This window comes from Peromyscus californicus, unplaced genomic scaffold (assembly GCF_007827085.1).
Source record: "Peromyscus californicus insignis strain IS unplaced genomic scaffold, ASM782708v3 Scaffold_7__1_contigs__length_154581171, whole genome shotgun sequence".
In the NCBI taxonomy this organism is placed as follows: domain Eukaryota; kingdom Metazoa; phylum Chordata; class Mammalia; order Rodentia; family Cricetidae; genus Peromyscus; species Peromyscus californicus.
Genome location: NW_026294595.1, coordinates 37,614,792 through 37,639,177, shown reverse-complemented (window position 1 = coordinate 37,639,177; position 24,386 = coordinate 37,614,792). Strand labels below are relative to the sequence as shown.

Here is a 24,386-nt window from a genome sequence, read left to right as displayed (position 1 = left end):
TGCATTTTTGAGATTTTATTTATTTTTATTTTATGTGTATGAGTGCTTGTCTGTTCCATGTTCAGGCAGTGCCCAGAAGAGGGCATCCCCTAGATATGTAGGTACAGTTGGTGGTGAGCTCCAATGTAGGTGCTGGGAATTGAACCTGGATCCTTTAGAGGAGCAGCCAGTGCTCATTACCTCTGAGCCATCTCTCCAGCCCATCAAATGCATTTTCATTTCTTATATTTACATTTATTTCACTGAAATATTTCTGAAGTCTATAAAATCCAAATCTTAGCCATGCATGGTAATATATGTCTATCATCTCAGCACTTGGAAGGCTGGGACAGGAAAATTGTGAATTTGAGGCCATACCTGTCTAAACTACATAGGAAGACAGACAGAGAAGGGGTTGGGGAGAGAGGAGAAGGGAGGGGGGAAGAATGGAGGGGGATGCTCATACAAAATATGATTTGCTTCCCAGCCTCCAAACACCATTGGTTCATGCCAAGAAGGCTAAAGACAATTAAAGGCTTAATTATTAAAATACACATAACTGATAGTAAATATCAACTTGGTAGATACTTATCAGTAGAGAATGTAAAAAAGAATAATACTTATTCTTTTTTATTTATTTGTTTTATTCTCTCATATATTTCATCCTGACCGCAGTTTCCCCTTCCTTCTCTCCTCCCAGTCTTTCCCACCTCCCATCTCCCCAGATCCATTCCTCCTCCATTTCCCTTGGGAAAAGGACAGGCTTCCCAGGGACATCAACCAAATACGGCAGATCAAGTTGCAATAAGATGAGGCTCCTCCCCTTATAGTAAGGCTGGATGAGGCAGCCCAGTAGGAGGAAAGGGTCCCAAAAGTAGGCAAAAGAGTCAGAGGCAGGCCCTGCTCCCTCTGCTAGGTGTCCTACAGATCACCAAGCTACACACCCATAACGTACGTGCAGAGGACATAGGTCAGACCCATACAGGCTCCCGGATTGTCAGTTCAGTCTCCATGAGCCCCTATGAGCCCTGCTTGTTGAATAATCCTTATTCTTTATCATTTTTTTAACTTTATAGTTAATTTTCTGTTTCTACTAGTAAAAAATTAAATTAAAAAATAAATTAAATTGCAAAATAGCTTTTGGGAGGGGAAACTAGTGTTTTTAAAAATTTATAATTAACCATAGAAGACACTATATGCCCAATTATATAGCCACATATATATGGCTATGATTACAGTAATCATTTTCTATATCCAAGTAGAACCTATGACTATATAAAATAAGATAGGTCCAATTTTTTTTTTTTTTTTTTTTTTTTTTTTTTTTTTTTTTTTTTTTTGGTTTTTCGAGACAGGGTTTCTCTGTGTAGCTTTGCGCCTTTCCTGGAACTCACTTGGTAGTCCAGGCTGGCCTCGAACTCACAGAGATCCGCCTGGCTCTGCCTCCCGAGTGCTGGGATTAAAGGCGTGCGCCACCACCGCCCGGCCAGGTCCAATTATTTTTGATGGAAGGTCTTGGTATATATAGTTTTTTGAAACCAAGTAACGGAGTGTTTGGAGATTTTCATGATTCGTGGTTACAATAAAACAGAATATTTAAATCTACAGTCTCCAGCACATGTCAGGATGGGTATGCGGTTTATTTTCAGATATCTGGTGAAGAACAGAGGTGGTGGGTGAAGACAAGCTCGGATCCAATGGATCATTACTTCCCGAGGTATGTAACACCTTAGATACCAATTCCATCAATTTATCACAGAAGAAGCAGTCCTGATTGCCCTGGGCAAGTGGATTGCTACTTCTAAACAGTCTTCAACATGAATCCATAAGTTTGAGAAACCGAGTTCCTTTGCATGTTGGTATCAAAAAGTGGTATAAAAATAATGTTAACATCAAATTGACAATTCAGATAATTTAGAGTAAAGAAACTGGATAGGACATGCAATTACATAGGGAGTTGTCACATCTCATCTTTCTTTCAGATCACGATTCTCGTGGCACCGATTTTCCATCCCACTTGGAGATGAATGCTTGTACATGTCAGCCAAGATGTGGCTTCTTGGTAAGGTTTGTTCTGATGCTGCGGTGTTGACCATGTAATATGTGAACTTCAAATTCAGTGACCGCCTTAATCTGTCTTGCTTTCAATTGAATGTTCAGTGGGTTCTTCTTAATTTACCACTGATGACAGTAGCTCAAATTCCAAATAAAAGCCCCTTCCCAAGGTGAGCATTTTCGGCTCTGTTTATCCTCAAGCAATTACTTCAGACTAAGCTCAGCACTTTCAGAACTGGTAAGCAGATAGATGGATTTGCAAAGGTGAGCGGCAGGGGCCTGCCGCCTTAATAGATTTCCCTGCCAGCTCTCTTCCTGTTTCGTGCCATCATTCTTTGGATGGTGTGGTTGCTTTACCAAGTGCGCAATTTTTACGGGCAATATCACTGTCCTATAACCTCTTGATACGAATATAGTAGAGACAGAAATGAGTAGTAAAGACTGAAAATAATCAGGAATTACTGCTTGGAAGAGCCTCTCTTGGGGCTGAGGGTAGACTTCAGACCATGCCTAGCACCAAAAACCGTATGATAAAATAGGAGCCCATGTTTATTAGCAGTTCTTAAAATGCACTGAGTGAAAAATTCTCATCTTCGCAATTCCGGCTCTCCTTTTTCAGACTTAAGTAAACGAGCAGACTGTAACGAAAAGTTGCCATTCGTCTGTGAAAAATATAATGTATCTTCATTAGAGAAATACAGTCCAGATTCTGCAGCTAAAGTACAGTGCACCGGGAAATGGATTCCTTTTCGGAACAAGGTAAAAAGAGAGTTGCCGCCCTGTGCAAACGGTGATTGCTTTCATGCTGCTTGGATGGCCTGTGGTAGAAAGGCAGCCCGATCAGACACCTCTCTGAGAGGGCCTCTGTCACCAGGAACACGGGCGGTACCAAATTCATCTCTAAATTTAGTGATGCCTACAGGTCTTTGTATTCTATTATTCCCAACACCAAGTTGCTTAAGTTGATCTGCCAATGGGTCACCATCCGCCGACTAGTCACAGCTAATCCCACTCCCTGAGGAAACTGACTCATTTCCCCCTAAGGGAGAAAATCCAGGTAGCATCGTCAATCAACTTAGGTCACAGACCACACACGTGCTACAAAATACTTCTCTTTGATTTTGCCCACCTGAGAGTTCAGGGATGAAGTAGGGTCCGGGAATGGTGAGTTCTGTGCCTGCCTCTTTGGGATGTATGCGCCACACTGCTATATTTATCTACAGGATTATTGGGTTGCTAGGAAGAAATGGTCACTGGATGTTAACACATTTTTTTTCCTCTCACTTAAAAGAAGTTTAAAGGGGTGCAGGCTAGGCTGATGTAAAATCCCCACAAAGTCATCAGTGGCAGCAAGGTCCTTGTTTCTGCTCCGCCGTCTTCAACGCTGGATTTCTCTGTTGGAGTTCAGCATGGTCCTTCTGGGACCGTTTCTGGAAATCAACCAGTGACTTTGTGGCTCAGCTTCATTGAACTACCCAGTCTCTAAGAAGGCTGAAGAAAATTGTACAATGATTCAGGGAACACTATTTGAGACAAACTACTCCACCCTAAACTGTTCATCATCACAGAGAAAGGAAGAGATGCATTTGACAGCCTGTAGCGAAGCTGGGACCATTTTGACTTCTGGATTGGTTGGGGGAGGGGCAGTCGGCAGCGTCGCTCTCTCTGAGCTATGCTCCCAGCCACAGTTTAGATTGAAAGAAAAAAAAAATAGGACAATCTTTTCAGTTTCGAGAAGGAGCTGGAACTGTGTTAATTTGCATAGTGATAATATGTCGTACCCAAGCCGGGCGGTGGTGGCGCACACCTTTAATCCCAGCACTCCGGAGGCAGAGGCGGGCAGATCTCTGTGAGTTCGAGGCCAGCCAGTCCTGTTACACAGAGAAAACCTTGTCTCGAAAAACCACAAATTAAGAAATTAATTAATTAATTAGAAAAATAGGGTTGGGGATTTAGCTCAGTGGTAGATAGATAGATAGATAGATAGATAAATAAATAAATAAATAAATAAATAAATAAATAAATAAATAAATAAATAAAGTTGTACCCAGAAGAAAAGAGATGTGTTTAATATCAGGGGTGCTGACTAAGAGCCCAGGTTTTGATGTCAGATGGAATAGAATCGGAATGCCCATTTTACCACTGGGTAATTACTTTGCTTATGGGTCAAGTTGCTTCATTTTGCCCTGCCTCAGTTTCCTCCTTTGTTCTGGGAATTAAATGAGATCATGAGATGGGTAACTGAGTACAAAAACTGCAGAGCAAGTCAGACACGCACAGTAATGAGACACTTTAAAAATACACGTAATAGCTCGAGGATTGTTCATCACATGTTTATATTAAAAGTATCAATTTGAAATCATGTGATAGTGCTTGTTAATTTCCATATCTCACAGACTGCTAGCAATGCTCTAAAAGGTGAGGGAGGCATTTTCTGTTTGTGTGGTTTTCTTGTGTCCCTTGTTTACAGTGCTTTTTGAAGATCAACTCCGAGCAGCCCGTTACATTTTCTCAAGCAAATAGCACTTGCCTGACCTATGGTGGCACCCTGCCTTCAGTGCTGAGCAAGAGTGAACAAGGTACCAGGATTTCCCAGGATGGCTGGGAAAGCGGGGTTTGTTTGTTTGTTGGAATGCTGGGGATCAAACACAGGGCCTCAGCACAGCTGAGCAAGTGCTGCATGCTGAGAACCTTGTTTTAGTATGAGTTGGGAGCCAAGTTAGTTTTAGGAGGCTGTGGGGAATTAAAATAAAATCATATAATTAAACTCTTTTTCCATAGAAAAGGTAAAAGGCTATCTTGATAGATAATCCAAAAGCTTTTCTACTGTTTTTGTGTTTTATTTATGTGGGGTGTGTGTGTGTGTGTGTGTGTGTGTGTGTGTGTGTGTGTGTGTGTGTGTGTGAGATCTGTGTGTGTGTCTGATGTATGTGTGGGGATATGTGTGTGTCTGATGTATGTGTGGGGATATGTGTGTGTCTGATGTATGTGTGGGGATATGTGTGTGTCTGATGTATGTGTGGGGATATGTGTATGCTGGTGTGTGTGTGGTGTGTGTGTGGTGTGTGTGTGGGGATATGTGTATGTCTGGTGTGTGTGTGGTGTGTGTGTGGTGTATATGCGGTGTGTGTGTGTGTGTGTGTGGGTGTATGTCTGGTGTGTGTGTGGTGTGTGTGTGGTGTATATGCAGTGTGTGTGTGTGTGTGTGTGTGTGGTGTATATGCGGTGTGTGTGTGTGTGTGTGTGTGTGTATGTCTGGTGTGTGTGTGGTGTGTGTGTGTGTGGTGTATATGCGGTGTGTGTGTGTGTGTGTGTATGTGTGTATGTCTGGTGTGTGTGTGGTGTGTGTGTGTGTGGTGTATATGCGGTGTGTGTGTGTGTGTGTGTATGTCTGGTGTGTGTGTGGTGTATATGCGGTGTGTGTGTGTGTGTGTGTGTATGTCTGGTGTGTGTGTGGTGTGTGTGTGGTGTATATGCAGTGTGTGTGTGTGTGTGTGTGTGTGTGTGTGTGTGTGGTGTATATGCGGTGTGTGTGTGTGTGTGTGTGTGTGTGTATGTCTGGTGTGTGTGTGGTGTGTGTGTGTGTGGTGTATATGCGGTGTGTGTGTGTGTGTGTGTGTGTGTGTATGTCTGGTGTGTGTGTGGTGTGTGTGTGGTGTATATGCAGTGTGTGTGTGTGTGTGTGTGTGTGTGTGTGTGTGGTGTATATGCAGTGTGTGTGTGTGTGTGTGTGTGTGTGTGTGTGTGTGTATGTCTGGTGTGTGTGTGGTGTATATGCGGTGTGTGTGTGTGTGTGTGTGTGTGTGTGTATGTCTGGTGTGTGTGTGGTGTGTGTGTGGTGTATATGCAGTGTGTGTGTGTGTGTGTGTGTGTGTATGTCTGGTGTGTGTGTGGTGTGTGTGTGTGTGTGGTGTATATGCGGTGTGTGTGTGTGTGTGTGTGTGTGTGTGTGTCTGGTGTGTGTGTGGTGTGTGTGTGGTGTATATGCAGTGTGTGTGTGTGTGTGTGTGGTGTATATGCGTGTGTGTGTGTGTGTGTGTGTGTGTGTGTGTGTGTGTGTGTGTGTCTGGTGTGTGTGTGCTGTGTGTGTGTGTGGTGTATATGCGGTGTGTGTGTGTGTGTGTGTGTGTGTGTATGTCTGGTGTGTGTGTGGTGTGTGTGTGTGTGGTGTATATGCGGTGTGTGTGTGTGTGTGTGTGTGCACGCGCTCATCCCCATGCATGTGAAGGTCAGAGAACAACATTCAGGAAGGAGCCTGTTCCCCCTTCCCACCATGCGGGGTCTGAAAATCCAGCTCAGCTTTCTACCTCTCCGGCCCTAACTACTTTTCCAAAAAATTCGTTTGAACAGATTTTATTACATCCTTGCTTCCGGAAATGCAAACTAGTTTGTGGATTGGTCTGCGCTGGAGTGCCTATGATAGAATAAACAAATGGACAGATGGCAGAGACCTGACCTACAGTAATTTTCACCCGTTGCTGGTTGGTCGGAGGCTGAGTATACCAGCAAATGTGAGTTATATTTCAATCATCTATTTAGTGCGGGAAATACTTGAGTCTCCCATAAATCACTAAATCAGGAACAATAGCCCAGGGACCCGGGTATAACTCAGTTGGTAGAGTGCTTGCCAGGCGTGCACAAATCCCTGGATTGGATCCCCAGGACCACACAAACCAGCCAGCGTGGCATGTGCCTGTAATCCTAGCAACTGGCAGATAGAGGCAGGAGGGTCCGAAGTTCAGTTACCCTCATCTACATAGTAAGTTTGAGACTAGTCTGAGATATGTGAAACCCTGTCCCAAAACATTTTTAATAATAATAATAAAGGAATAACCTATTGCTTAGTTCCATTTCTATGACATGATCCAAACAGGCAAATTAAGAAAGATGGAGTAAAGAAAGAGTGGTTTCCAAAGGCCGAGGAGGTTGGAAGGGCGATGCTGTGGGGTGGGAGGCTCCTTTTCAGAAAAGCAATCATCTACCACTGATTGAGATGACGGTTACACAATTCTGCACATACACTCTGCACTATTGACTACACATGTTAAACAGGTGGACTGCAGCTCAGTAAAGCTGTGAGAACCACAGCCTTCAGGTGGGTGGCCTGGTTTTCACAGTAGCACAGACTCCTAGCAAGTACTTCACAACCTTGTAACTATCCAGAAACCAATGTAAATGTTTTACCAAATGTGGGGAATGTGAGCACTCCACCTCAGTCTCTCAAGATGAAAAGACCAAACAGTGATTGCTGATCATTTCTCTTTCATGTGAGGATGCCATAGATTTAATTCCTGGTTGATGTTCACATTAATGGGAAATTGGGGAGGGGAAAAGGGCACCATATTGACAGTAGTTACACAGACACCTTGCAATTGCCACAACAGTGAAATTCCTGATGAGATTTTGACTAGATTTTAGGGGAAATAAGACACTTGTCCAACACCTGGTTTGGAAATGTGGTATACAGCATCTCATCATTTACCCATCTTCCTTTAGGTCACTGTGAAATTTTATATAATTCTAGCTCCCTTTTAAACCACTGAGACGGGCTTTTTTCTCTTGATTGTCTTACAGATGTTTAGAAAGCTGTTGCCTGAGGACTTTTGTGTGATTTTTCCCCCCCCCATAGGCATCTGTATCAGTTACTTTTGGGTCAAGGTAACCACAGTGCCTGAACACTTCAGGGAGGAAGCTCTATTGTGAACTGTGGTTCCAGGAGGTTTCTGTCCATGGTGATGGAGGACACAGGGCCACAGAGTAATTCACATTGTACCGGGCAGGGAGCAGAGGCTGCTGGTCTCTAGCTCACTGCCCTCCACTTTTCTTTACACTCCTACCACCCCCTTTTATAAGGTGTGGTTCCTCTGCCATGAGATGACATCGCCCACACTCAGAGGGAGTGTTTCTCCTTCAGGCTGTCCTCCATGAAAGAGTCCTCACAGACACTCCCAGGGAGGTGCCTCTTCAGTCTTTTGTTTCCTTTTGTTTTCCCAGACAGGTTTCTCTGTGTGTGGCCCTGGCTGTCCTGGAACTCACTCTGTAGATCAGGCTGGCCTGAAATTCACAGAGATCCACCTGCTTCTGCCTCCCATGTGTTGGGATTAAAGGTGTACGCCACCACCGCCTGGCCACCTCGACAGCTTTATATAGGCAATTCTAAATCCACTCACAGTGGATTCAGTTCACAGTGAAAATTAGCCGGCACAGCATCCATCCCACTAAATTTCTTAACTGCATCTCAAGATTTTGTCAGTAGGTCTTCTGGGGATTCTAATTAGGTCATTTATAATCTGCATAAAACTGTGACCCTATAGTCACTATGGCCACTCCTCTCACCTCTGGCTTCACCACACCTGCCAGGACTTCCAGAAACTGAGAACCCAAAGGGAGTGGTCGCCACCACCCTAGACTTGATCTGGAGGTTAGCAGACCTCTCTACAAGCTTTTGTTGCTTATTATCTGATAACTCTGAGATGTAGCATTCTGTTACAGGTGTATTTCATATTTTTAATAGGAAGAAGCATTAGATTCTAAGTCTCATTTCCGTCATCTGCAAAAAATCACATAGTTTTTCCCACTAGACTGACCGGCAGATGGTAAAATGTGTGAAAAGATTGTGTTTCAGGCACCAGACCTACTTGTTCTGAGTAGATTTTTATTTTTTCTGTTGCATGGGCTTGGGTTAGCTATCGTTTGTTTGAGGATGTTTTCATCTCTGTTCACCCAGTTGATTTTTTAAGCTTTTCTTACCATCAGGCTCCCATCACAAAATGAACCATGTAGCTTTCTGTCTTGTCTGTGTTCTGGAATTATGACCCCACCTGTGCTAATGAAGGAACTATGGACAGCATGCTAGAATCCTCTTTAATGATAAAGGGACTTGGTGTAGGTGAGGACCCAGCCTGGGTTTATGATGCCTTTGGAAGCTCATTTAGAGCTTTGTAAAATTGACTCCACTCAAGTTCGGTGCTGTTAGAAGGTCTATACCGACCCTCTAATGATTGGATGAGAGTCATATTTCAAGTTTTAGTCCAGTACACATAGGTATTTTTCAATATCCACCAGGGTAAATTACCAATATTCTCCCAACTTCCTAGTACATTTAGGGACTTGGTGGTTCCTTTTGACTAAAGAAAGTTGTCTATGTCACTAACACCCAAAATGTATCAGAATAAAGATGTGCACCGTTCATTTGTTTTTCAATTCCCCAGGCCTTAGTTTGTGTAAAACAAAATCAGATGCATATCCTTGGTCCTTTGCATTGTCGGTTCCAACTCTCGTCAAGTCCCTCCCTTGTGTTATTAATAGTACGTCTACATTTCCTATTCTGTTTTTCCTGGAATGATCCTGCCTCTCACACTGAAGTGTTCACTTATTTTTCCCTTTTCAAATGAATTTAATAATATATATTCTCTCTGTATCAGTTTTAATCATATCCCCTTTTGGATATCTCATTATTTTCTATAATATCCTTATTTCTATTTTAGTTTAATATTTACATAGTAATTCAATTTTTAAATCTGTCACTCCTGGTGGCATAAGCCTGTTTTTCTTTGTTTTTTTTTGTGTATGTTTATTGATTTTGTGTATGTTTGTGTGTGGGTTCATGCCACTGCACATGTGTGGATATCAGAGGACAGCTTGTAGGAGTTGGCTTTCTCTCTCCACCATGAGGGATCCAGGTGCCAACCCCAAACACCTGTGCACATGCACCCACACACATGCTCATGTACATGTACATGCTCACCCAAACATGTACACATTTTTAAAAAACTATCCACATCTATTAAATTTAATCAATCGATTTTGCTGACTTGGATTATCAAGACTGACCAGTTAGTTTAGAATTCCTGTAGTCATTTTTGTCTTATTTCTAAGAGGCTTTCTTTGTTTGAAAATATGCTTGTCTATGTTAACACTTTTTTAATTTCTAAAGGTAATTGCCTTTTATATGCCTTGAATATTTGTCATGGTGTAGGTGGATTTTTCTGTCCCTCCTGCCAGCTCCCAAATCACGACATGGAGACTACTATTAATTATAAATGCTCGGTCGATAGCTTAGGCTTGTTTCTAACTAGTTCTTATAACTTAAATTAACCCATACCATATCTTTTAATCTATGTCCTACCACGTGGCTTTTACCTCTATCTAATTTTGTGTGTCCTACTTGTTCTGCATCTGGCTGGTGACTCCTGGCATCTCAGCCCTTCTTCTTCCCAATGTTCTCTGTGTCCCAAAAATCCTGCCTAGCTATTGGCTGCTTAGCTTTTTATTAACCCAGCCACAGTGACACATCTTCACACAGTGTAAAGGAATATCCCACAACATTGTGGCTTTGTTATTACTGTTGTTTTGTTCTTTAGAAAGTTCCTGCTAAGTTCTCTCAAGAGTTGGTTTGGTTTTGGCTTCGGTTCATTTGTTGGTTTGTAGGGGGAAGAAAAAACACCAATTTAAGATCCAAAATTTTCTTGCAAGGATCTTCAGACTATTAGCCCCATAACTGTGCTAATATTTTCTTTTTAGTTCTTTGATGAAGAGTCTCACTACCACTGTGCCCTGATTCTCAATCTCAAAAAGTCACCGCTTACTGGGACCTGGAATTTTACTTCCTGCTCCGAACGCCATTCTCTGTCTCTCTGTCAGAAGTACTCAGGTATTAACTGTCACCGAGATGTCTGCTGTGCTTTATGCTGTTAGATATATGCTGTTATGGTTCCTTGTTAAAGTCTTACAAGTGAATTCATATGTTTGGTAGTTATGTAGCTTACATTTTTAGCATAGACAAGTTCATATTGACACAGTGAGGCCGATTATCTCTTATAGACTGTGATTTTTTTCAAGTATTATTACCACAGTTAAATATAAAATTAAATCTATGGTGGCACATGTTAATAATTGTCTAATGAAAGTCATAGCTCAATATTCTAGTAAGCTATGGTTGAATGTTCTTTCTACCCAGATACTTCGCAGGTTTTAGTTTTTATCTGAGGAAAAGTTCAGTACTGTACAAACACTTACTGTTAATTTTAGCTTACAGAAATTAGAGGAAACACTATGTAAAGCTGTCTGTGTCTTCCCATAGTAAAAATAAGGTAAAATATGTACTTCAAAAGTAGAAACCACCCACGCTGGATGAGGTGGCATACTCCTCCAGTCCCAGCACTTGAGAGGCAGAGACAAATGAATCTCTGTAAGTTCAAGGCCACCTTGATTTACATAGTGAGTTCCAGGACAGTCAGGGCTACAAAGTAAGAGGAAAAAAATTAAATAGAAACCACCTAGTTTTTGAAAATATATTACATTATTTTATTGACCATGGTAAGTTTTTAACAAATATTTAAGTGAAAGTTCTTGCTACATAATGAGAACCTTAAGCACGTATTTCATGTTCCTTAGCAAATCTTTTCTTGCTAAATTAATCTTTGCCCCTTTGTCCCGCCCTCTCTAATGACTTCCTTGTTCAGATAACAACCCTAAGGCAGTAACAGTGACTCTGCAAAGTTTTTTCAGTTGAGAACTTTATAAGGGGACACTTTTTTTTTATGTCACTTTATTCAATCAGCTGATGTATCTAGTGGGGAAAAAGAAGTTAACTTTTTTTTTAACATAAAAATAGGTTATAATTTAAAAGTCCAGGGTTATTTTAAACAGTAAAATATTTTCTCTGTAGAAAATAGTATAAATTATAACATTTCCCAATAAGCCCTTTTAAGCCAAATGAGAGCTGAATTGTACATATAAATATTGATTAGATTCTGGGATACAGAAGAGACCTATCTTCATCTGTTCAGAGAGTTATGTTTTACTTACGTTGTGTAAGTGAGATTCCTATTCATCTTCCCCTCCACTGTTTGATTTACGGCAGACATTTTTCTATAGGCTAATCCATAATCTAAAAAGATTTTAGCCTCCATAAGGGGACACTTTTAAAAATTAGTTTTATTGGTTCTTTGAGAATTTCATACAATGCATTTTGGTTCTGTACACACACACACACACACACACACACACACACAAATTTCTCCCCCTCACTCCTTCCACAGCCATCCTTATCTCCCCTCCCCAAAGTCCATGTCCTTTGTTTTGTTTCTTACTTAGCCCATTGAGTCAAGCCTGTGCTGCTTCTGTAGTCCTAGCTGTGGGCCCTCAGCTGGAGCCTGGTTAACCTACCAGGCGCCACACTCTTAAAGAAGCCTGGCTGTCCTCCACAGAACTCACCAACTCTTCAGAGGTCTTCAGTTGAGGCTTGGGAACCTCTTCCCAGTCCGTGCTCACAGTGGACCAGCTTGCTCTTGTGCAGGCCTCCTCCAGGTACCCAAGCCACTGGGAGTTTATAAGCACAGCAGGCCTGCCATGTCCCAAAGACACTGTTTCATTCCAGTCCAGCCCAACCTCTGGCTCTTACAGTCTTTCTGTCCCCTCTTTAGAGAGGGTCCCTGACCTTTGGAGCAGTGGAGGTGACCTAGATGTTGTAAGGGGAGACTTTTAAATACCTTTCCTGGCAAAGCAGTTAACACAAAGGAGGCGTGATAATCTTATTGCAGGAGACTTTTATGGGGAGCTTTTCTCTCTCCAAATGAGAACATCCTGATTTTAGGAAGTTGCAAGTCATATATTTTACCCAAGCCATTCAGCAAGATATAGCTTAACCTCTCAACAGAATTCTGAAGTACATAGGCAAGTGATGTCTGAGGTAAACTAAAATGAAATCTGGAAATCCAACAGACCTCTACGACGTAGCACAGTGTGTGGGAGGAACTGTTGGTAGGTTGTTTTCTTCTACACTAGACACTGAAGACGGACAGCCCTGGGAGACTAATTCGGAAACTGTAAAATATCTAAATAACCTGTACAAAATCGTCTCGAAGCCTCTGACTTGGCACGGTGCTCTGAAGGAGTGTCTGAAGGAGAACATGCGGCTGGTGAGCATCACAGACCCATACCAGCAGGCCTTCCTGTCCGTGCACGCCACCCTGCGCAACTCCTCCTTCTGGATCGGACTCTCCAGCCAAGATGTAAGTTCTCCATTCCATCCATCAGCTCCTCTTGTAGACCAAGAGAAAGCGACATCGTAAAGCCTTATGCAGTTAATTCCGTGAGTGTCTATTTTTATAAAGGCCAATTATCTTTTGACATAAAGTGCAAGATTGCGGTTTTTAAAAACCTAGTGGGGGGTGGGAGGAGGGGGGAATCTGTGGGTAGTATGTGGAGTGAGTAAGCTACTGGTAAAAAAAAAAAAAAAAAAAAAAAAAGAATTGCCATGGTCATGGTGTCTCTTCCGAGCAATAGAAACCTTAAATAAGACAAGGACCAAGAATGTGGGAAGAAACATCTGAACAGAAGCAACTTCAAGAACTTAGGTACATTGTGGTATTTCTAGGACTGTAATAGGTAAATTGAATGCACAGAGGACTAAGAACAGAGTGGTTTTAGAATCCTCTTATATACTAGAATTCTCTAATGATTTACCTATTTTAATTGTAATTATTTTGAGATTATAATTACATTATTCTCCCCTTCACTTTATTCCTCCACCCTTTCCACATACCATACCCCCTACTCTCATTCAAATACATGTCTTCTTTTCCTTAAAAAAAAAAAAAAAACCTAGTGGGTGTGACTCATTGACCACTTCTTTTTATTTATCTTTCAGAAGTAGAGGCAAATAAGAGACCCTGTCTTAGATGAGATAAAAGGCAAAGACTAGCACCTCAGGCTGACCTTAGACTCCACACCCAAACCATGGCACATGTGTGCCAGTCTGTGCACAGATACACAAACACAGACACATGCACATCACACATACACACACACACACACACACACACACACAAATCACACACACTGACACATGTGCATCATACACACACATACATTTATGATTTAAAAATTTAGACTATCGTAAATTAAAAGAATGAAAATTAAAATCACTTGTATTAAAATCTCTGTTAACGAGGTAATGTGGCTTCATACCTGTAATCTCAACACTTAGGAGGCTGAAGCAGGAGGATTGTCATAAGTCCAGGGCCAGCCTGGGCTCTAGGATGAGTTCCAGACCAGCCCAAGCTACGGAGCAAGATTCTTGCTATTCAATGAAAAGCCACTGTATCAGAAGTTACCTATGGGCTAGTATTTTGGTGTGTTCTTGAGTTACTGTATTTACGGATTTATTTTTAAAGCAGTTGGAGTCATGTCTCATAACTTTCCCCATTTCCCACTTAATGATTTTGGTGTTTTTTCCTTGGTCTGATCTCTATTATCACCATCATCATCATTATTATTATTGTGTGTGTGTGTCTGTGAGAGAGAGAGAGAGAGAGAGAGAGAGAGAGAGAGAGAGAGAGATGGCGGCACACATGTGGAGGTCAGAGGACAACTTTGTGGAATCTTTTCTTTCCTTCCACCTTTGAATCGTTTGCTCTACCCACTGAACCATCTTGCTAGCCTCTCCTGTGTTTTCAGTCTTGACCTGAGCTTCTCTTTTCCCTTCTCCCTTCATTTTACATATCCTGTGTAGCTGGTGTGTCTTCATAAGCTGCCTTTAATCTTCTGAACATGACAGGATGTGAAGATGCAACAGTGTATATTGAAAACAATTGAATTTTTAAAAGCAGAATAGAAATAATATAAGACTTGTATTCAAGTGTCATGACACCAGGGAAGTATAGTGAGAACAGCAGCAGCATGGAGCCTGGAGCTGTGGGGACAGTTGTTTTCATAATACATGTATAAAGAAAATGATGTTGACCTGAAATAAAGCAGGTCCACTGTATCTCAAGTATAGCAATTCTGGGTTAAATGAAATCCAGAGCAGGGTCATGGCAGGGTCACGGCAGGATCACACCACACTGTAGTGAATATCAGGAAGAAGCAGGGAGAATAAGTCCTCATGTAAGACACATGTCAGAGGGAGGCATGGATCCTGGAAGTTTGCTCCAAGTGAAGGGACATCAAAGGAGATAACACCCACAGCCCCGCACTTACAGTCCTTTGGACAAAAAAATGAACAGGCTTCCCTTGTGCAGCTAAAACAGATTATTAGCTTGGAAAAGCCAAGTTCAAATTAAGATCAATGAAAGTTTAGATGTTAGAAAGTTTAGGTATTTATAGTCTTGATCAGGAGATTTCACGTTCATTGTGGACAGGGAGTATGATCGGAGTTATCTGTGGTAGAAGGGAGTTCCAAAGGCCATTGGCAGGGGCTGGTGGCAGAGAGGAAGAATTTGGGACAGTATAGGCCAGAGTATAGGTAAAATGCCTCCCCAGCGGGCAAGTTTAAAGCCCCACGGTGGCTTAGGAATTAACTGATAGAGCCTTTGCTAGCAGCCGGGAGGCCCTGGATTCAACCCCTAGCAGTACCAAAATAATGAAGCATTTGGTAGTGCTAGATGTGACTGTTTTTGAAATAAGGAATCTGTGTGTGACCTTCCCCTGGGCCTCAGAAATGCTTAGCCCTATTGTGCAGTTGGGCCAGCGTTGGTCATTAAGGCCTAGTGCCTGGTGTCACCAGGGGGAAGCTTCATAGCTATTGCTGAAACTCCCGTGTCAACCGCATAAAGCCATTCTCAAGACAGGCGGGTGGTCAGGACCTGTCAAGATCTACAGACAAGTGTTTAGAGGCTTCCAGATTGATACGTGTACTGTAAAGGAAGCTGCTTTGCCCCAGAGACCAGTGTGAAAACAGCAGTGTGTGCTGCCCAGGCTTGAGCTGACTCAGGAAATGAACATTTCACACTTGACTAGTCTGTGTTACAGCCATGTCACAGATGGGGGTCTGGAAATTTGGAGGGCCAGGCTCACAAATGAAAAGCTCACGTGGAATTGGATTACTGTTCACAGCCAGATTTCTGCTCTTTCTAGTATGCCATTCTGTCTCCATTGTATCCCGTGCAAACAGTGGTCCTCACTCCATCTTAGCTTTCTGGTTTCCACCAAACAGTTCTTATGACCTGTGGGCAGCAGAGCATGATGGTTAGGACCACAGAGTCTGAGAGCCAGAACTGGGGTTCCAGCACTGCACTCACTCTCAGTTCCCTGCTCTGTTAAAGAGAGGTAACAGTGCCCTCCTCAGACAGCTGTTACGCAGATTAAACAAGTCAATATTTATCAAGCATTTAAGATAGTGCTTAACACAATATAAAATACAACTAATAATTATTTGACCTCATGGGTTAAAATAATATGAAAGGGATAATGTGAATATTGTCTCTTTGAAATGAATTTCTGCACCTCATAGGATGGGCTCAACTTCGATTGGTCAGATGGAAAACGTCTTCATTTTAGTAACTGGGCTGCCAACAACGAGAAGCTTGATGACTGTGTGATCTTAGACACGGATGGATTCTGGAAAACAGCCGACTGTAATGATAACCAACCTGGTGCCATTTGCTACTATCCAGGAAGTATGTAAATTTCAAATGTCGTGGAATTTGGTTCATTTGGTTTTGCAAAATCTTATTTGGGGATTAGAAGGAAATCGTGTCCTTTTTAAGAGTGTATTTTTATTATCTTGTGTATGGGTGTGTTAGCAGTATGTGTGTCTGGGCACCGTGTGCAGGCCTAGTGTCCGTGGCCGCCAGATCCCTGGAACTGGAGTTAAAGATGTTGGAAGCTGCCGCAGAGGTGCTGGGAATCTAAAGTGAGTCCTCTGGGGAGCAGACATCTCTTCACCCTGAGCCCTCTCTAGCTCTACCATGTCAACTTTTTTTTTCAACAAAAATTTGGTGCAAACATTTGTGCTCAAGAATTATTGATTATGAATTGTTTTGAAATTACTTTTTTATTTTGGATTTTTGTCTTTCTTATATCAATGTTGATTGGCATATACAGTCCCATTGTCACTCAGCCTCATCTTACAAATATTTTTATTCATATATATTTACAAAACTAACTCACGGAAACTCTTTCTTAATTAATTCTTAACACCAACAACTGACATCTTAAACCACTGTTGAAATTCCCAGGCATGGTGGCACATACTTTTAATCCCAGCACTCAGAGGTAGAGCAGAAGATTGGCAAAGCCTAGCCTGGGCTACAGGCAAGCCCCTGTCTCAAAAACAAACAACACTCAGTTGATTGTAAGGAGTAACAACAAGATCAAGGTAGCTTAAGTCAAAAGGGAATTTCGAACACCACCCTACAAACAAGGGTAGAATTCAACCCATCTGGAGAAGGAGTATCAGAAACCCAGCACTTGGGAGCCCGAAGCAGGCAGCTCTCTGTGAGTTTGAGGCCAGCCTGGTCTACGTAGCAAACTCCAGGCCATCCAAAACTACATGGTAAGACCCTGTCTCAAAAGCAAAATTAAAGCAAACAAAAAATCCCAACACCAACAAGAAAACAGAAACCCAGAGATGTGGGTGTGCCTGTCCTTTCTCTGCTTCTTTGCTCTGCCCTTGTGAACTAAGCTGTCTCTGCACGTAGTGGAACACCGCTGCTCCCCAACTTCCACTGCTGCCTGTCACGAAAGGTTTCCGAATCCCACTTTTCCATCTCTTAGCATCTGTCGGGCTCAGCCTGAGTTGGGCATGCAATCTCCAGCCCAATCAGGGGCCCACATTTGTGTGTTTGTGGGAGAAAGAACACACTGTTTCTGAGATTGAGGGATTTGTCACAAAATGGGAGAATAATGCCCAGTGGTCTCTAGGACACAGTAAATCTTTCTCAATTATTTTGAGCTGTGCATACCTATATTTGCATCTTCTAGAATATATGAAAAATGAAAAAAATTACCTATTCTGGAGGCCATGTTTTAAATGATATCTCTGTTTAATTTTGTTAAGGGAATAACTATTCCATTAAGTTATTTCATTAAAATTAGAGCTATCAGTAAGCAGAAACGTGAGAGTGAATTACACAGTTCTAGTTAGATGTCTATTGTTAATTAATATGTTTATGGAGTTCCTCTGGGGAGGCTCCTGGTACTTGACATTTAATAATGCAGGAAGACAGAATCTCATGTAACCTAAAAAGCACCTCGCTTTTACATTCCTCCACTCCACAGCAGGGGTAAGAAAATTATGTCAAATAATTTCCTCACCACAGAAAGCCAGCATTCTTTATGCTATATTCGAGTGTAAACAGAGCAAGCCTCACCAGGCTGTTACTTCCTTGCTTCCTGCATATTTCCCACAAATCAAGTCTAATGACTGTGAACAGGATTTAACATTTACATCTGAAATTAGAATTCTCACCATTAACTCCTTTTCTAGATGAGACTGAAAAGGAGGTCAAACCATCAGACAGTGCTAAGTGTCCGTCTCCTGTGCAGAACACTCCATGGATAGCATTTCAGAACTCATGCTACAATTTCGTGATAACGAAGAATAGACATAAGACAATCACACAGAAGGAAGTGCACTCTATGTGCCAGCAACTGCGTAAGTACATCGTGCTGTCTTCCTGTGCTGGGACATGCTCCCTTTTGATGTCACTTGTTATAGAGATTCCTAAGTAGTGCTGGTGACCGACTCCCCTGATTTTCACACTAGAGAGCAGAGAACTGGGCGTGAAGCAGCTAGACCCACTGAAGTGAACTAGGTCACCCAGTGTGGCCAGCAGCTCCGTTATACCACTCATCAGAGCCAAGGTCCAAGGGGATGGGATTGACCTTGTGCATGTGGAGCTCTCCAGACCCAGAGCAATTCCCAGTTAAACCCTGAAGGTCTGTAACTTTTGAATAATGGAACAGAAGGAACTATGAACTTTGTGCAGAGTTCCTATGGAAAGTATCAAGTCAGTATCCCCCGAAGTGGGCTTTTAAGAGAAGTTCTACAAAAAATAAGATAGAATAAAGGTTGAGAAACACTAGACTGTTTACCCTCTGTATCAAAGTACAACTTTAAGAAATACTGGCATAGGCCGGGCGGTGGTGGCGCACGCCTTTAATCCCAGCACTCGGGAGACAGAGGCAGGCAGATCTCTGTGAGTTCGAGGCCAGCCTGGTCTACAGCGCGAGATCCAGGAAAGGCGCAAAGCTACACAGAGAAACCCTGTCTCGAAAAACCAAAAAAAAAAAAAAAAAAAGAAATACTGGCATAGCATATGAAGTCACGGAGACTGAGGCAGCATGCACAGGGCCTGATGGGATCCTAGAGCTGAAAGAAGTGGACACATGCCCCCACCCCCTACCAAGAAGCTACATCCAATTGATAACCACTTGCAAATGAAAATTTAGTTTTCTCCAAAGGCATCTGAACCCCCAACCCCACCCTGCACAGCAGGGGCTTCCTCCTGGACCCTGGATTAAAGACAAAGCACACCCAAACTCCTGTTTTCACAGAGATCCTTTAGTAAGCAGAGAAGAAAAGTTAAAATGGCTGCTTTCTGACTCTGACAGAAAACAGCAGCAAATGCCCTGGCAGGTGTCATTTTTAAGAGGAGAAAAAGGGGAGGTCTGTGTTAGAATGGGCTAGTAAAGGAGACAGGGGACCAGAGAGAGGGGAAGGGAACAAAAGAAAGGGGGCAGGAGTATTTGTCCTCAGGAGACAAGGACTGCCTCTGGATAGAGAGGAGACAGATGTGGCTCATGGGCAAACGGCCGTTTATGAAGGTAAAATGGGAAACCCCATGTGAAGATGAAGTGTTTAATTTCGGTTGGTCATTGTAGTTGAGCTTAAGGGGGCTTCTGATTGCTAGATTTCAATACTTCCAATAGCTCAACCTTGGTAGTCAAATAAGTGGCTAGCTTTAGGGATGTAATCTAATGGTTTTTACAAGGCAGGGGGGACAGGGGAGGGGACAAAGCCTGCCAGAGCCACATGCTTTGTGGACTAGTGTCCCTTCAGAGTCTCACTGGGAAACAAGCTACTCTAAGGGTAGACTATGTGCCCAGGAGTAGGCCAGCAGCGAACGAAATCAGTGGCACCTTTGGAGGTTCCTTGTCTCATAATGTCATGGCTGGGCTTTTTCTTTTTATTCTTTTCTTAATTACTGTTTATTTATCTTTCATTTAACTTATTTTACTTTTTACCTCACAGGCCTTTTGTATATATATTATGGCTTCTAGTCTTGTGTTTCTTGGGGATTCCTGAGCGTGTGCATGAGTGGGTCTTTGCATCTATATCTGTTTCTTGTGCCTTTTCTTGGGTTCATTTCCTTCTGTTTGTTTTTGTTTTATCTTATTTTGCTTTATTATTATCCCTTAGATGCCTGTTTGTTTTCTAATGAGAGACTGAAGAGGGGGTGTATCCAGATGGGAGGAGGGATGGGGAGGAACTTGGGGGAGTAGAGGGAGAAGAAACCACAATCAAGATGTAATGTATGAAGAAAAATAATCTATTTTCAATATAGAAAATAAAATAAGAACATTAATTTTAAAAAAGAATACTATCATAAATGAACTAGACTAACCTTGTTTGTATCAGTGTTTCCAGATGTTTTATCCATGTGTACTTTTTCTGAGAGGTCCCCTGATTTTTTCTGAGCAACACATTTTGGAAATACTAGCCACCTTTAACCCTGATGGAGCAGTGGTGTCTGAGGAAGAGGCAGGCTTGTCTTATGAGTTGAGGGGGACGTGATATAATTTTATTTTAATTTAAAATCATACTAAAGAAGTTTTGTCACAGGGTAGTTTTTAGCAGCACCCCGTTAATGCTGTGTGGATTTGTGCCCTTCGGAAAGTGAGCTTTAAATGAAGGGAAAGAGAAGTGGGTGTCTTAAGTTCTCAGCTCAGCTACCAGATCCCCGTGTCCTGTGGAGCCAGGTGTCCATGAGAATGTCTGACCGCTGCTCAGCCTGTCAGCTCCACAAGCTGATGGCTGTTTCGGTGCAGAAAGATCTGGGAAGGAGGACCGCCTGACTCTCTCAGGGAAGACAGAGGATTGTGTACACAGGAGTTGTTCAAATTGGCCTTCTTGTTTTGACAGATTCAAAAGCACATATTCTGAGTATTCGAAATGAAGAGGAGAATACCTTTGTTATGGAGCAGCTTCTGTACTTCAATTACATTGCCTCATGGGTCATGTTAGGAATAACCTATGAAAGTAAGTGGTAACTGCGGGCTTCTCCTTTAGCACTTCATTATGACCTGTTTATCAAACTACACAGTGCAATTCTTTTGTTTATTTGTTTGTTTGTTTGTTTTCAAGACAGAGTTTCTCTGTGTAACAGCCCTGGCTGTTCTGGAACTCTCTTTATAGACCAGGCTGGCCTTGAACTCACAGAGATCCACCTGCCTCTGCTTCTTGAGTGCTGGCATTAAAGGCGTGTGCCACCACACCTGGCTGAAAATGGAGTTCTTTAAAGACCGTGTTTATGGATGCACCAGCACGTGTTATGTATCTGCTATGGCATGTAATAATCCCACCAACGTTTTTGTGTGTCTGCTCTGCCACTAACACACCCTTACCCCAATCCTAGATTTAAATGGTAGAGAGTAATTTCCCATCTACACCCTTCCTTCTGGCGACTCAAGACTAATTAAAAATGACCACACTTCCACAGAAATCCCCAATTTGCACTCCCATTATAACTATGTGGGAAGAACAAACACAGGGCCCCGTTTCTATTGGTGCTACCCCATTGGCTTTATAGCCTTATCTGGGGTATGTGTATAGTAAGCAACAGAAAAATAAGATTCTTAGTCTAACAGTGGGAAGGATATTTGAAATTTGGATTAAATACCATGTCTCCAATATACCACTGATATGGACAAACCTTAAAACCCCATGTCTAATAGAATAAACAAGACCAACTTTGAAGGAAAATCAGGGGTATCCTGAAGTCCATGAGGTCTTGAAATTAGGGAGGGAAATCCATCTATAGGCATGTCATGGAGGGGCTGGCATTTCTTCTCATCTCTACCCTAGCAGTAGCCATGGCCCTTGAGCTCCTGGAAGAGAAGAGTCCAGATGGGACATGGCGATGGACAAGCAGCAGAGTTGGATTAGAGCAAGCAAGGAAGCAATAGATCCATGACACAAACAGCAGCTCCAGGCCTGGGCCCAACGGGCAATGTGCCCTATCTCTCCTCTCCTTGTTATGCCCTCTTGTGCTTCCCCTAGGGTGGGCACTCCCAGGAAATGTCTGTGCTTTTCCAGAAAGACCATTTTACCCAGAGTTCAGTCTGTTTAAGTGGATATATAAGATGTGAGAACATGTATAAAAATTAAATACTCGTAAAATTGGAAAGTTTCCTAGGTGCAGGTTCCCCTGGAGATGATTGTGCAGAGCAGAAGAGAGCAAACTCAGGCATGAGTATTTGAATTGTACCCTCTGGGACTGGAATGCATGGAACATGAAAACAGAAAGGGACTGTTGCGTGGGGAGGGGGAGCAGCGAGGGTGGGGCAGGGAGACAGAGTGTATGAAGATGCCATAAAATAAAGTCATTGTCTTATATGCTACTCTAGAAACTTAGTAAAATTAAGTTATACCCTCTTTGTCACAGTATTATCAGAAACAACTGAAAATGTATTCTTTTTTAATTTATTTTTTAATTCGTTTTCGAGACAGGGTTTCACTGTGTAACAGCCCTAGCTGTCCTGGAACTCACTGGTAGACCAGGCTGGCCTCGAACTCACAGAGATCCACCTGCCTCTGCCTCCTGAGTGCTGGGACTAAAGATGTGCACCACCACTGCCTGGTTGAGTTAATTTTTTATTGTGGTAACAGCAAGGAGCTTACATTCATAATTTTGTGTATGAATGCCTAGCTATTTAGCACCATTTGTTGAGAAGCATGATCTCCACATTGAAATGAAGTGTGTTAAAATCTTTCACTCAGGAGTATGCACAATTGTGTGTTGTAGAATATTATTTTAAGGTGTGTTACTTTTGTTCATGTTGCATTTGCTTAACTCTGTGAAGCTATGTTGCTGTGCCTGTCTAAAACACCCGATGGTCTAATGAAGAGCTGAATGGCCAATAACGAGGCAGGAGAAAGGATAGGCGGGGCTGGCAGGCAGAGAGAATAAATAGAGAAATCTGGGAGGAAAAAAAAGAAAGAGCAAGAGAGCAAGGAGAGAAGGATGCTAGGAGCCAGCCACCCAGCCACACAGCCAGCCACAGAGTAAGAGGAAAGTAAGACATACAGAAGTAACAAAAGGAAAATGCCTAGAGGCAAAAGGTAGAGGTGATAATTTAAAGTTAAGAAAAGTTGGCAAGAAACAAGTCAAGCTAAGGCCGGGCATTTATAATTAAGAATAAGCCTCCATGTGTAATTTATTTGGGAGCTGGATGGTGGGCCCCCTAAAAGAGCAAAAACAAACAATAACAATTATATCCAGAGAAAATAATTTCTTTCACTAATTTTATAAGCTATCAAGAATTTAAAAAAATAAAATAGTTATAATCGTTTATGCTACAGTTGAAAGTATATATAAGGAGAATGGATAGTTGATGAACAACAAATAAGCCACCAAAGAGTGGAATTCTAGTTAATTTTTTATATTCATAATTCATATTTTAAAGTTAAAAACAAGCATGATTTACTGTTACAATTAGGAGATTTTTTTTAAAGGTATAGTTAATCTGACAACCTTTTAGAAGGTAAGGAAAGGAGACAATAAATCAGTGGTTTGAAATACTAACACTGAAACTGAAATTTTGATTTAATCTCTAATATAGAAAAATGTATTTCTTTCCTAGACAACTCTTTGATGTGGTTTGATAGGACCGCATTGTCGTACACACACTGGAGAGCGGGAAGACCAGCTGTGAAAAACCACAAATTTTTGGCTGGTCTAAGTACTGATGGCTTCTGGGATATTCAGTCCTTCAATAATATTGAAGAAACAATTCGTTTTTACCAGCAAAGCATTTTAGCTTGTAAAATCGCAATGGGTAAGAGTCTTGGTCACTTCTCTTGTTTCTGTGGTAAAATAGCCTGACAAAGGCCGCTGAAGGGGAAAAGGGCTTGTTTGAGCTCATGGTTCAGGGGGATATGGTCCATCGCGGTGGGGAAGACATGCAGCAGGCAGGGAGGGCATGATGCAGGAGCAGGAGGCTGGCTGGTCACACTGCCACACACTCATGAAACTGAGAGTTAACAGGAAGTAGAGCAGGGCTGTAAAGCCTCAAAGCCCACCCCAGTGACCTACCTCTTCCATTGAGGCTCTGCCTCCTGAAGGCTCCACAATGTTCCCAAACAGTGTCATCAGCGGGGGACATTTGATAGTCAAGCCACAGCAGTAAGCATGAAAAGGTGTGGTCTCACTCCAGGGAAGCAAGTGTAAGACCATTGTTTTCTAGAGAGACTCAGACCACGCATGTCTGGAGAGCTCCGTTCATATTTAGTCCACATGTGGAACTGCAGAAGGTTACCAAAGAGAACAGAGCCCTTGGAGTCCTAGACTCATACTCCAGAAGGGAAACATTGCTGGTGAGACAGCATTGACGTTTCTATCCTT

General features: G+C 42.2%; 1 protein-coding gene across 2 annotated transcripts in view; it reads left to right on the top strand.

Annotated features, from left to right (window-relative positions):
- The window catches only part of Ly75 (lymphocyte antigen 75), a 132,339-nt gene that overhangs the window by 50,484 nt on the left and 57,469 nt on the right, over nt 1–24,386 (top strand). For both annotated transcript variants that reach the window (XM_052724695.1, XM_052724693.1), the window contains exons 19-29: nt 1,629–1,696; nt 1,962–2,041; nt 2,654–2,793; nt 4,505–4,613; nt 6,385–6,545; nt 10,558–10,687; nt 12,823–13,049; nt 16,271–16,436; nt 18,248–18,415; nt 20,906–21,022; nt 23,626–23,820. In XM_052724695.1, coding sequence (XP_052580655.1) covers nt 1,629–1,696; nt 1,962–2,041; nt 2,654–2,793; nt 4,505–4,613; nt 6,385–6,545; nt 10,558–10,687; nt 12,823–13,049; nt 16,271–16,436; nt 18,248–18,415; nt 20,906–21,022; nt 23,626–23,820 — 1,561 coding nt within the window. The remainder of the gene's footprint in view (nt 1–1,628; nt 1,697–1,961; nt 2,042–2,653; nt 2,794–4,504; nt 4,614–6,384; nt 6,546–10,557; nt 10,688–12,822; nt 13,050–16,270; nt 16,437–18,247; nt 18,416–20,905; nt 21,023–23,625; nt 23,821–24,386) is intronic.